The 12623-nt window shown below is 44.2% G+C and overlaps 1 protein-coding gene across 1 annotated transcript in view; it reads left to right on the top strand.

The window, feature by feature from the left end:
• Nucleotides 1–12623, top strand: part of Flt1 (fms related receptor tyrosine kinase 1) — a 163708-nt gene that overhangs the window by 67558 nt on the left and 83527 nt on the right. The window contains exon 11 of the mRNA XM_021162004.3: nucleotides 4447–4561. Within this exon, the coding sequence (XP_021017663.1) occupies nucleotides 4447–4561 (115 nt within the window). The remainder of the gene's footprint in view (nucleotides 1–4446; nucleotides 4562–12623) is intronic.

The following is a 12623-nucleotide window of genomic DNA, read 5'->3' as shown; positions in this document are numbered from 1 at the left end:
TTTAATACACTTGGGCAATGATTTAGGCTTAATGTAAGCATTCAGTAGGTGTTGGAGTACTCAGCTCAGTTCTTTAAGTACTGAAGTTGTGTTAAAAGAGATGCACGTGTGCAGATTCACTCAGTTCTGAGCCCGTGCCACATCGTCTCGGAAGAGAAGGCTGCGTCACCAATAGCTAAAGAACAGATGCAAGTTTTAGATGCGAGGAGCAGACAGGAGGCACAGAGGAAACCTGAAAATCAATGTTGTTCCCACCCAGCACAAAAGAAAGAGCAGGGGTGCTCCGGAGTGCACAGTGTACATCTTGCTTGTGCGTGTTAGAGTCCACAGGGAATAAACTTGCCTTCAGGAACCATAGAATCTGTCCACTCAGAGAGCAGTATTTAAAAGGAAATTGCACACACTAAGATGAGCAATGTTTACCAAAACCTGAAGAAAAAAAAGGGGGCTTAAAAAACCCACAAAACTCCCCAGTGCTGAAATGGTATTAATATAGGACTGTGAAGGCATTCTTGATATACACAAAGCAGCATTGAGGAGCTGACAGAATGACTCAGCGGGTAAGGGGGCTTGCCACGTAGGCCCAACCCCATGAGTTCAACCCCAGAACCCACATGAGGGAAAGGACAGACTGGCAGACTGGGCAGTGTTGCCCTGACCTTCATATGTGCTCTGCTGTCTGTGCACCCATGCAAACTCAAACACACAACAGTAATGAGTAAATTATCTTAACTTTTTAGAAGGAGCCCCCTCCCGACCCCCCCCCCCAAGCACAGTGATTTCTTGGTATGTGACAAACGTCTGTGGGTGTCATAACATGGAAGGGTTAAATGTGATATTTGGAAATGTGCCTGAAAGAAAAGCAGATTCTGGCTGCAGAGGCGCTGTCTGGATGGGAGCTTTGACTTGCATTGCTATTGGGGGGGCCCAACCTGCCTCCTGTTTGGAGTTATAAAAGAGCCAGGGGGAAACAGGGAACAGAGCAACCTCCCCCCCCCCCAAAACGAATCTAAAAGAGAGGTCTCTGTCATCTGCACCGAGAGGTCAGCAGTCCCCGCTGTGTGTCAGAAGAAGAACGTTAGAACTGGGACCTTTGAGCATTCTGAGTTGGAGTTAGGCAGACTGGCATGTTGTATGTAGGGCTCAGCTCCATATGTCGGTACCTAATCGGCTAACTTTTAATTTATTTATACTGGTCTCTTATCCTAATGAAACAGTTCAACCCCAGAGCAGCGGACAGAGATGGCACGGACCCACACTTGCCCCCAGAATGATTTTTTTCCTTTGGTTGGTTATAAATACCTCCATCTCATTGTGCTTGACATGCTGTATGCAAATAGAGGGGGGAGTCCTGGGGCTCGTGGGGGGGGGGGCTCAGAGTACTCAGAGGACAGAGCCGAGCTGATAACACTGGCCTTGTTCAGAATAGTGCATGGGAGCTTTCTTATCTCACTCCGGCAGGAGCTGCCGTGGGCTTCCTGTGGGAAACCAGGGGCAAGCTCTGCCTTCCTCTTGTTGTTCGCCTTCCGCCTCCCTCAAGACTGTTCCCAGCACCGTGGTTATCTTTGTATCTTCAAACATGGCACACTCTACTTCCTCAAGAGCTTGATGTATTCTTAAGACTTAGGCAAGTGCCCCTCCTCCCCACCCCCTCCCCGGCCTCTTTTCAAGTGGTGGAATGGAGGCAGGCCCTCAATGACATTCTATTTTTATGGTTCAGTGACAAAGAGGGAAAAAAAATAATAGCCCCTAAATTAGAAAAGAGCCACAGGACCTGTCCTTTTCATTCGGAGGACCTGGCCAGCAAGTGGAGTCTGTGGTTTCCACATAGGGCTTGAGCCTTGGTAACTTGGTCCTCACAGACAAGAATGGCAGGGGGCAAAGGGGCTCAGAGACCGGTGGCCTCAAGTGAGCTGAGCCGACTGACTGCATTTCCCTGGCTTTGCTCCAACATGTTTTGGGTTTGGTTTGGTTTGGTTTGGTTTTTTGTTTTGCATTTCCTGAAGATGGGGTGTGAGAAGTTTTAAGATCTTTGACAAAGGCTCCCCTTCTCCTTCTCAATGCTTCAAGGGACACAAGAAGGCATCTGAAGCCTTCTTGTCCAGTCAGAAGAGAACTTGGGTGGCTGAAGCCACAGCCCTGAGGGCACACACAGATGGCGTGTGCTCCTGGAGGATGCAGCAAGCAGTCCCTAGCAGTTTATGATACTGATGCTGTGTCCTACAACTCAGAACACTGGCCGTGGAAGCCCAGGGGAGTGACATTTATATGCTCATCCTGGAACTCTAGTATTAAAAGGTTCCTAGTAGAAAAGAAAAATGTCTGACTTTCCTCTTGCCTCTGTTTCTTTATATTAACCAACAAGGGCAAAAATGTTGCCTGGTGATTGCAAAACACAGCAGAAATCTCATAAGCAACCTAAGGAAGGATGGTCTTGGTTGCCTAAGGAAGGATGGCCTTTGTTGGTTGGTTGGTTGGTTTTGTATTTTTGTCTTAAAACTTTTCATTTACCTATAAGTGTTTTAGGTGGTGGTGGTGGGAATTGAACTTAGGTATTTGGAGAGATCTAGCGTATGGCCCAGGTACGAATTTCAATTGTCGAAACTGTCTAGTTATAAAAGTAGCGTGTGATTTAGAGGATGTGGCTGTTCTTTAGGGATCCCCATTGAAGCACTACATCTAACTATGAGAACTGGGCATTGGTGGGCAGGGGCATGGCTCACTCATGTAACTTGAGCCCAGGGTTCTATCCTGAAGAACATACCACACACACACACACACACACACACCACATACACATATGCCACACACACACCACATATACCCACATACCATACACACATCACATACATACACACACATGCACCACATATACACACACCACACATACACACATACCATACACACATCACACATATACCATACACACATCACACACATACCATGCACCACACACACACACACACACACACACACACACACACCACACACATACCACACATCACACACATACCATACACCACACACACATACCACACACACACACATACCCATGCCCATGCACAGATACACACACACCACACACATACCACACATATATACATACCACACATACACATAAACATATACAACACACACTATGTATATACACAGGTATGCACACACCACACACATACACACACACCACACATACACAAACCTGGGTGGATAGATAGCATAGCCACATCTGACGAGTATAGCACAGGAGACTATTCTGGGTCATACAATGGAAGGAGGAGACCTGAACCCAGCAGACTGGGCCCTTTAACCTTCTGGAGTTACTTCCCAGCCCAAGGCTCCTGAAGGGTCTCCTATCCTCTCTATCCCTCTCTCTTTTCTGCTTTCCCCTCCCACTTTTATTTCCTGTAACTCCTCACTGTTCTGGGCTACTTAGAAACTGGGGTTTAAAATTCCTCCTTGTTTGAGAATCTCCAGATTCTGCCTGAATCGTGTTCAGGTTTCAAGCAGCGGGCTTTCTGTTCAGCAAAGGTTCTAGACCAGCTGCCAGGAGTACAAGACAGCAAAATGCTCAAAACGGGAGAGGGGGAACGGGGAGAGATGACTCATCGGTAAGAGCACTGGCTGCTCTTGCAGAAGAGCCAAGTTCAATTCCCAACACCCACAACCACCTGTAACTCTAGTTCCACGGGATCTGATGCCATCTTCTGGCCTCTACGGGCATAGGCACATGCACACATGGTTTGCAAAGACACGTGCATGCGAAACGCACATACACACAGACTAAAAATAAATAAATGTTATTTTCAAGATTAAAAGAGGTCAACACCGTTAGCACTCTCCTTTGATAATTAAACACTTGAAGCCTAAGAAGTTAGGGCTTGCTGTGATAGCGCCAAACTTGGAAAGAAATTAATTAAATACAATAAACTATTCCAAGATGTTTGTTTCCATGGGCACTCCCTTAGCCCTGAGTGGGAGGCGGGAGTCTAACTAAATATTTTGACTTAAAGCCACCCTGTAAACCGTGAAATACCATTATTTTCTCAAGGTTTCTATTCATTAATGTAATATACACACACATACCCAGCCCCGTTCACAGGTATGCAAGGACACACACACACACACACACACACACACACACACTTGAATGTTACTTCCATCCACTGAGAACTAACTGAAATCCAGGCATCAGGTGTCCTAACTTAAGTATTTTCTTTAGTATTTAGATCAGGAAAGGCATGCGGCAGCTCACGGTTTGAGTATCTCCCTGCTGGGTAGATACAGTTGAGATGTATAGTTGCTAGGGAGGAGGGGGGGTGGTCTTAGGTGAAGAAGACTCTCGTAAAGTCTGTGGTCTTCTCTCAGAGCACGTTTCCTGTCTGTTCCACCTCACTTGCCATCACTGGCTATTCTGTGCAGCCTTGCAATAACCTCTCTCTTTTGTAGGTATGACTTCTGCATTGAGAATGAAGAATCCTTTATCCTGGATCCCAGCAGCAACTTAGGAAACAGAATTGAGAGCATCACTCAGCGCATGACGGTTATAGAAGGAACAAATAAGGTACCGTTTCTATAAAACGAGCCTTGGGGATAGTCTGTAAACAAGCTCTCAGCTCCTGGTTCTGGGTCTATGAGACCCAGAAGTGATGCAAATGCTCAGAGTTCAGAGGGGAAGAGAATCTCTGAGGGGTGTCTTCATTGCTCCAGTTGCTACATTTCCTGGACTGCATTCTTCAGACTCCTGATGCCCCTCTTTCTTCTCCTTTCTCTCCCTATACATATATGTCTGTGTTTGTGTGTATGTGCCATGTGTGGGCAGTACTCCTAGAGTCCAGAAATGAATTTCAGACTTCCCAGAAGCCAGATGTAGAGGTGGTTCTGAGCCTCCTCTCTCATCTTCCCATGTGGGTCCTGGAAATGAGAACTGAATTTGGGTCCTGTGCCAGAACAATACATGTTCATAACCAATAAGCTATCCCTGCAGCCTGGGGAACTCATTCTTCTTGGAAATCAGGCTGGTGCACATTGGTGGCTCCCTATTCCAACTACACATTCAGTCTTCTATCAGCATTACAGTCGCATCTTAGGGGTGGAACCTAGAGTCCATACAAGTGCTGGGATTGATCCCATGTACCACCAAGTGATTCTAGCCTTCAACTGTGCCTGAGTCCTGCTCGCAGACAGGAAGTGGCATCCCAGTAAATAAAAGCTAATTCAAAACTCCACACCAAATTTCAACATTCCTATCTCAGAAAATAGCATATCTGTCCTTCTGTCCCGGCCAGGTGAAGTCTAAGCTAGATGTGCAAACACACACCATCTATCAAGATTCCCCAAACTATCCAGGTCTAGTGTGTATTTAAGAGCTGGTATCCTGTGAAGCAGAAAGTCCCAGTGGGCTGCAAACCAGGAAGCTTTCCCTCTTTGAGGTAGCAAAGGATTTGCTTAGAAATCAGCTATCATTGGGCATGGGAATAGCAATGCTTAAAAAACCAAATCAAATAGCCTCTAAAACATCCATTTACATTACACATGCTCATCTTGATCTGAAGTAAGGGGTTATCTGTATAAATGCCACCATCTGCTCAAGGGATACTTAAAATATCCATTTATTTTGCTGTGTCCTTGAATTCAGGGATGAAAAGCAGATACATTGTTCTCTACGTAGGATTCAGCAACTATAAATAACTTCTACACTCTTCTCTTTAAAGACTTACTTGTTTTTATTTTATATGGACATGGGTTTTGCCTGCATGCGTGTGTATATACACCATGTGTGTGCACTGCCTATGGAGGCCAGAAGATGGCGCAGGATCCCCTGAAACTGGTGTTACAGATGGCTGTGAGCTGTTATGTAGGTGCTAGGAACCAAATCTGAGTCCCACAAGAACAAGTGCTCTTAACCACTGAGCCACTCTAGCTGACCCGTCTCCCATTTTCTCTTTCCTTCATTCTTTTTCCTTTTCCTTTTCCTTTTCCTTTTCTTTTTCCTTTTTCTTTTTCTTTTCTTTTCTTTTCTTTTCTTTTCTTTTCTTTTCTTTTCTTTTCTTTTCTTTTCTTTTCAGACAGGGTCTGACTATGGCTCTTGCTGCCCTGAAACATGTTCACAGAGATCCACCTGCTCTGCCTCCTGAGTGCTGGGATTAACCGTATGCACCACCACGCTAACCCTGCACTTTTCAGTATCTAAGCCTTTTTGAAGATGCTAATGTCAACATCCTTTTTTTTTTTGGCAAGCCAGCGTGGTTTTCCCCGTTTTAAACATGGGCAACCTAAGCCACACCACATAAAAGGGAAAAAAAATTCAAAGCAAGGTCTCCTGAGTCAAAACTCAGCACTTTCATGGCCAACTACTCGAGGTACAATATCAACAGTCACTTGCTGGGGATTTAGGAATGGTTTTTATAGACACAGCAGTGGTTGGGATGGTTTGTAGCCTTTGCCCCACTAACACAGTACACAGGAGCCATAAAGTGCCATGCTGTCCAGCCACCAGTGAAAGACTTTAACGAACAAGTTAGATGAGAAGGAATTCTAGAAACCCGGATGTTTGATTTGGGTAGAAAATTGTTCACTAATGCTAGAGAACCACTTAGTACTGCCACACAGTCCTAGCAGACTTCCCAGATGATGTCATTGGTGGTATCCATTTCATCTTTTTTGCTTCTTCCGGACCATGCAGGCAAATGTCCTATTAATCCCGGAAATTTAAAATGAGAGAATTGATGTTCATGATCAAAGTGGGATTTCTACTTTGTTTTCTTACCACCAAAATGTCCAGTGAGCAATAAAACTGAATGGGGTGAAGCTGGGTGAGATTCCTGATGGGCGTGGCCCCACGTAGTTAACTAACTCCAGAGATAATGTCTGCTGATCAAAAAAAAAAAAAAAAACAAAAAAAAAAAACGGAGAGAGCAGAGAAAAACTTGTCTGAAATAAAATTAAAAAAAAAAAAAGTCTTCACCGATTTTCCATTCAGGCTGGAAATAGATGTATTGTCTTGTGGTCCTGCAGTTAAGTTAAAGATTTCCGACATGAACTTCTGTGCACAGTTGGCTTTTGTACCACCTGGCCCACGTTCAGGAGCTGCAGGGTCAAACTCCTCCTTCTCCCAACCAAGGGCAAAGATGTCCACATCTCTCAACTCCTCCAAAGAAATGGCATTCGTGGTGTTTATCCTACCTAACTTCCTGTGGTAAAGAGGAGATAGCCTGGAGAGAGGTTCCCCTAGACATGGAACTTTAACAAATTGACAACCACTAAGATTGCAATGGAGTCGTCCTCCAATGGCCGCAGTCACATGCAACGAAGGGTGTCTATTCAAGATCATTTGGATTACAAAACTTTTAATTTTCCCCATAAGGGAAGTGAAAAATCTACATAGTGTATGGGGGCCTTTAAGCGGTTCTAATACCATTATGCTGGATATAAATGGCTGATTTCTTGTTCTGATTTTAGGAGAACTTACTGCGTTTAGTTTTAGCATTAATTTAGTATGTTTTTTTGTGGTTTGGGAGAAAAAGTTGTCCTTCGTTGAACAGTTACTTACAAGCATAGTTTTGCTGTTTCTAAATTGCATGCAATGTTCTTCACGATGTAGACGCTTGCTTCTTTGGCGCACTGTGACTCCAGTACACCAAAGTCCCACAATAATGGCTCAGTCACCGGTCAGCCTTGCCCAGCAAAGCTCCTCTGTGGAGAGGTGTGGGTGGGGACGCTCTCACACCGGAAGTCATGGTGGCTGGGGGTTCCAGGGGCTTTTCGTTGTTGTTGTCCCTTAGGTCAGTGAAGGGCATAGAGGGAAATGCAATTCCCAAACTCCATTTCCTCCTTGGCCCACCTTTGTGAGATGTGAGCCGTTCTCTGGAGTGGCTAAAAGCAAAATGTTAAATTTTCATGTTGTTCACACCAGATGCAGGGGGTCGATGGGACTGAAATGAGAAGCGCACAGAGCCCTGAGCAGACTTTTTGTAAGGCTGGCGGGGAGGGGAGGGGTGACTGCCTCTCTGCTTTGCGGTAGCGACATTTCCGTGAACTTGTTTGAGGGTACAGGAGGAAATATGTAAATTGCCTGAGACAATCCCATGACGTGTATGATCGTCCTAATTACGGAACTACGGCTTGTGGTCCAGTTCCCACACTGCCCCTGGCTCCCCCTAATTCTCACCTTCTGTTTTCCCACCACGTGGTTGTTGCGTGTCAGCTCTTCCTTGGCCTTTATACACCTCTACTTCTATTTCTCCCTGAAAGACTTAGAAGAAAGCAGTGTTAGAAACATCCCAAGATTAAAATCTCTATTCCATAAATAGGTTTAAAAAAAAAAAAAAAGCGTGTTCCCGGAAATTAAGCGGAATGACATATTACTTCCATTCAATCTATTCCACGAGGCTGAAGACAGGACTTACTAAGGCTTAGCAAATGGAAGGGAAGGAAAATTAAGAAATCCAAGCTTAAGTAGCTAATGACAGGTTTTTGGTTGGATGGTTTGTTGTTTTTGTTTGCTTCCTTGTTTTATTTTATTTTGTTTCTGGGATTGGGAACTTTTTGTGTTTCAAGACAGGGTTTCTCTATTTAGCCTGGGCTGTCCTGGAACTCACTCTGTAGACCAGGCTGGCCTCGAACTCAGAGATCTGCCTGCCTTTGCCTCCGGAGTGCTGGGATCAAAGGCGTGCACCACCATGTCTGGCTTCTGGTGACAGTCTGGATGAACATCTGGGGACATATCAAAGGACCCCGTGACAAGCACAGAACCTTTAAGAATGCAGAGTTAGACTGGACCAAAAACCTCGCTAAGAAGTCATCCACCCCAAACAAAACACCAACAGAAAGGCTTTTATCTTTTTTGATGCTGCAATTGGCTGTGTTCATCCTCTGTAGAAGGCCACTGTGGATTTTAAGTGGGAGTGAGGTTGTCTTTCCTTTGTGGAAAATGCAAACTGATTATAGAATTGATGCAAGCAGACCATCTTGAGACATCCCTTCGAGTGTGTCCTATAAAATAAACAATTACAACTCCAAGTATCTGTCACATCTCAAATCTTTGGCAGTTTCTCTTCTAAAACGTAACAGGGATAATTTGGTATTCTGTTTGACCTTTTTCATTCTCCTCTTTGTTGTGGGCATCAAGGATCAGAATGGTCCCTTTAAGACAAGCAGCTCGTGCATCCTTATTGACTGTCCCATGAGAAGATGCCTTCCAATACAACCAAAGGATGCTGAGCACAGCCTTGCTTAAGCTCCTGTCTCTGACCTGACCTGGCTTATGCTTGTCAAATACCCGCCATGGATTTTGTCTTGTTTTTGAGACAGGGTCTCACTATGTAGCCTTGGCTGGACCTCTTCAATATGTAGACCAGGCTGGCCTCCAACACACAGAGCTCTTCTGCCTCCTGTCACTGGGACTAAAGTATATACCACTATACACAACCTATATCTTTGATGTTATATGAAAAGATACTTAATTTTATAACCTTAAAACATATTCCCTAGATAAAGAATATACCAGAGTAAAATAATTTTTAGGAAAGTTGATCATAATAAGTTCTTTGTTTCACCCTGTGTTTAAAAATGTTTTTCTTTAATTAGAATCTTTTCATTCACCAATCATACTTCCAAATCACATCACCTAAAAAAGAAAAAAGAAAGAGAGAGAGAGAGAGAGAAAGGAAAGGAAAAGAAAAGAAAAAGAAAAAGAAAAAGAAAAAGAAAAAGAAAAAGAAAGGAGGTAGTTTACACCTTTAATCCCAGCACTCAGGAGTTCAAGGCCAGCCTGATCTATAAAGTCCACAACAGCCAGGGCTGTCACACAGAGAAATCCTGTCTTGAAAAAATAGAAAAGTTTTCAGTTTGTGTGAAATTCTATCCCAGAAGGAAAACAGTGTTCAGTTTATGCTACCAGCTGCTGCTGATTAAAGGAGCTACCTTCAAGGAAAACCCCATTCAAATGGTAGACAGGCCTGTATCAATAGGTTTTGCTACCCAGTGTGAAGCACTTGGGTGGGGAAGCAATCAGAGGCTGAGAGTGTGAGCTCTCAAGTTCTACACACCAGGATAGACGCTCTTCCCAGGCATGTCTGTGGTCTCTGGAGTCCTGGGGTTCATCCCTTAAGCCCTAGAAACCTTAGTCACCTTATTTGTTTAATGCCCCCCATCTCACAGGGCTAAGATAATGCTGTCCATGTTACCATTAAGGGCAGCATGAAGGTCCCACCACAAAGAAATAATAAACACCCCACCAACATAATTTCTACACTAACAGAAACCATGGTGAGTTCAATTCTGGAGGATGCCCGTCTGTGCATACGTGTCTAATATTGGAAGGCATTATTCAGGCAAAGAAAAATGTACTTGAATTATATCTCTTTCTTCATAATTCATTGTATGACATGGATTCATATCACCTCCAGGCATCTCAGCTTTAGTCTCAGATTACATGAAAAGTCTGACATGGCTCAGCAAGACCAAAGCTGCCGCAACCATTTCAGACAGTGTGGGCAAGTCTAATTTTCTGACTGACTTTATGCGCATGATTGCTTCGCATGTATGTATATCTGCGCATCATGTGCTTGCCCAGTGTCCATGGAGATCAGAAGAGGGTGTCAGGTCTCCTGAGGCTACAGTTACTGTGGCTGAAGTTACAGAGCATTATGAGCAACCACGTGGGTACTAGGAATCAAACCCAGATACTCTGTAAGAGCATATGCCTTTACCACTGCGTCATCTCTCCAGCCCGCTGTGTGCAGGACTCAAACAGGGCAAATGTCCATATGTAGTCTGGCTTCTCCTTGCCACAAACCCCAGCTCTGAGTTTTGCAAAATCAAAGTCATTTTAACAACAGTATAAACGGTGACTGTCTGAAATGTCAAATAGTCTCAAGCCAACAGACACGGGGGCTGCTAAGCAGACAAATCTAACTAAACCATAGATCCAAGTTGGATCGCGATACATCCAAGAATCTAAGTGACTCTGCACGGGTCCTTTCAGATCAACAATAAGAATTTAACTCCTGTAAGGAACTCGGGCTTAAGATGACTGCAAACAGGAAATCCTCAGTGCAGACATTCATTTCTGATTTCCTGTGAAGAGCTTTGACATACAGGAGCTCAGACTCCCCAGACAACACAGGGGGGTCACAATGCACTTGATCGTCAATCTGTCCTTCTGGCTCCCACCAGCTAATGGCTCCCTTCACACTGTCTCCAACAAGCTTGTCTTACCACAGTTTTCTATGTCCTCTGTGACTCTCGCTGGTCCTTATAATAAGAGAAGGCGGCTATCAGAACTCATATGTTCCCACTCTTTGTTAAAGTTAACAATCAAAAGAAAGAGAAAGAGAGAGAGAGAGAGCTGATCTCTCAGACTCTTCTACAGTGGCCATCCTCCTACCCCACCCACACCCAACTCACACCCCCAACCCCCCGAAGAAGAGAAAGCATATGTTGGAACCTTAAGTAGGGAATGAGGCCAAACACTTTTAAAAGTCATTGGCCATGGGGATTGCTATGCTCCCTACTGATTGATATCCCGGCAGAACCTTTACAGCCACGTGATGAATATCCACTAAATGGAGTGAGAACTACCACATAGCCCAGCCCTCTGCATTATCTAGAAGTTTGATAACACACAGAGGATATAAGAGTGGATGGGATTGAGCAGAGACTTCCAACAACCAAGAAACCATTTGGGGTGGAAGGTGAAGAAGAGGGTTTGCTGCCTAAAAAAACACAGAGGATGCTGTCAGACTTCCTTTCAGATTTACTTACTGTGTTTTATATGTGTAAGTGTTCTGCCTGCATGTATGTACATGCAATATGTATGAGCCTGGTGCTCACAGAGGCCAGAAGAGGGTGTTGGATCCTCTGGTACTGGAGTTACAGATGGCTGTGAGCTGCCATGTAGGTACTGGGAACTGAACCCAGGTCCTGTGCAAGAGCAGCCAGTGCTCTTAACTACTGAGCCACCTCTCCAGCCCTTGTTTTTAGTCTGCTTAGTCTCTAGATTAAAAACAGAAATGTCTTGATTTCTTAGAGACATTGAGAGACCACGCATAAAGTGCCTATTTAATATTACTTCACCCATCGGAAAACGTTAAGACCCTTCCCCAAGACCAGTCCCTCGGGAATGCTCATTCATGAAAGTGCCCGGCATCCCGTAGTATTGCCTTTATCTTACGCCAGGACACACAACTCATCTACAACCCTGAGAACAGTACCCCAGTCTCACAGACCATGCCTAGTTATTTGTGTCCTAGGACAGACTACGATCTCTGAGGAACTGGATCAAGTTTTATGTATTTGTCTCTAATTTGAAGTATTAAAAAGTACCTTTAATTCCCCCTCACTACCTATTCATGGTATGGTGGCTTTCAATGGAAGACTGCTCAGCAGTGTGTCCATATTTCTAATTTCTTCTTCTTTTAAAGGAAACAATGGAAGTCTTTTAGCTGTCTAAATTTTCACCTTATGATTAGAGTAGACATTATTTATTTTGAAAAGTACTTCAGGTTCATATCAACTTGACCACCATCTGGGGACAATCAGCTAAATCACAGCTCTAAAATATCAGTTTATATCTTCATTTTGTACATAAAGAATTAAAGTCCTGAGAATAGATAATTTATAAA

This window comes from Mus caroli, unplaced genomic scaffold (genome assembly GCF_978045245.1).
Source record: "Mus caroli unplaced genomic scaffold, Mus_caroli_1 scaffold_4, whole genome shotgun sequence".
Taxonomy (NCBI): Eukaryota; Metazoa; Chordata; class Mammalia; order Rodentia; family Muridae; genus Mus; species Mus caroli.
This window is presented reverse-complemented; position numbering and strand designations above follow the sequence as displayed.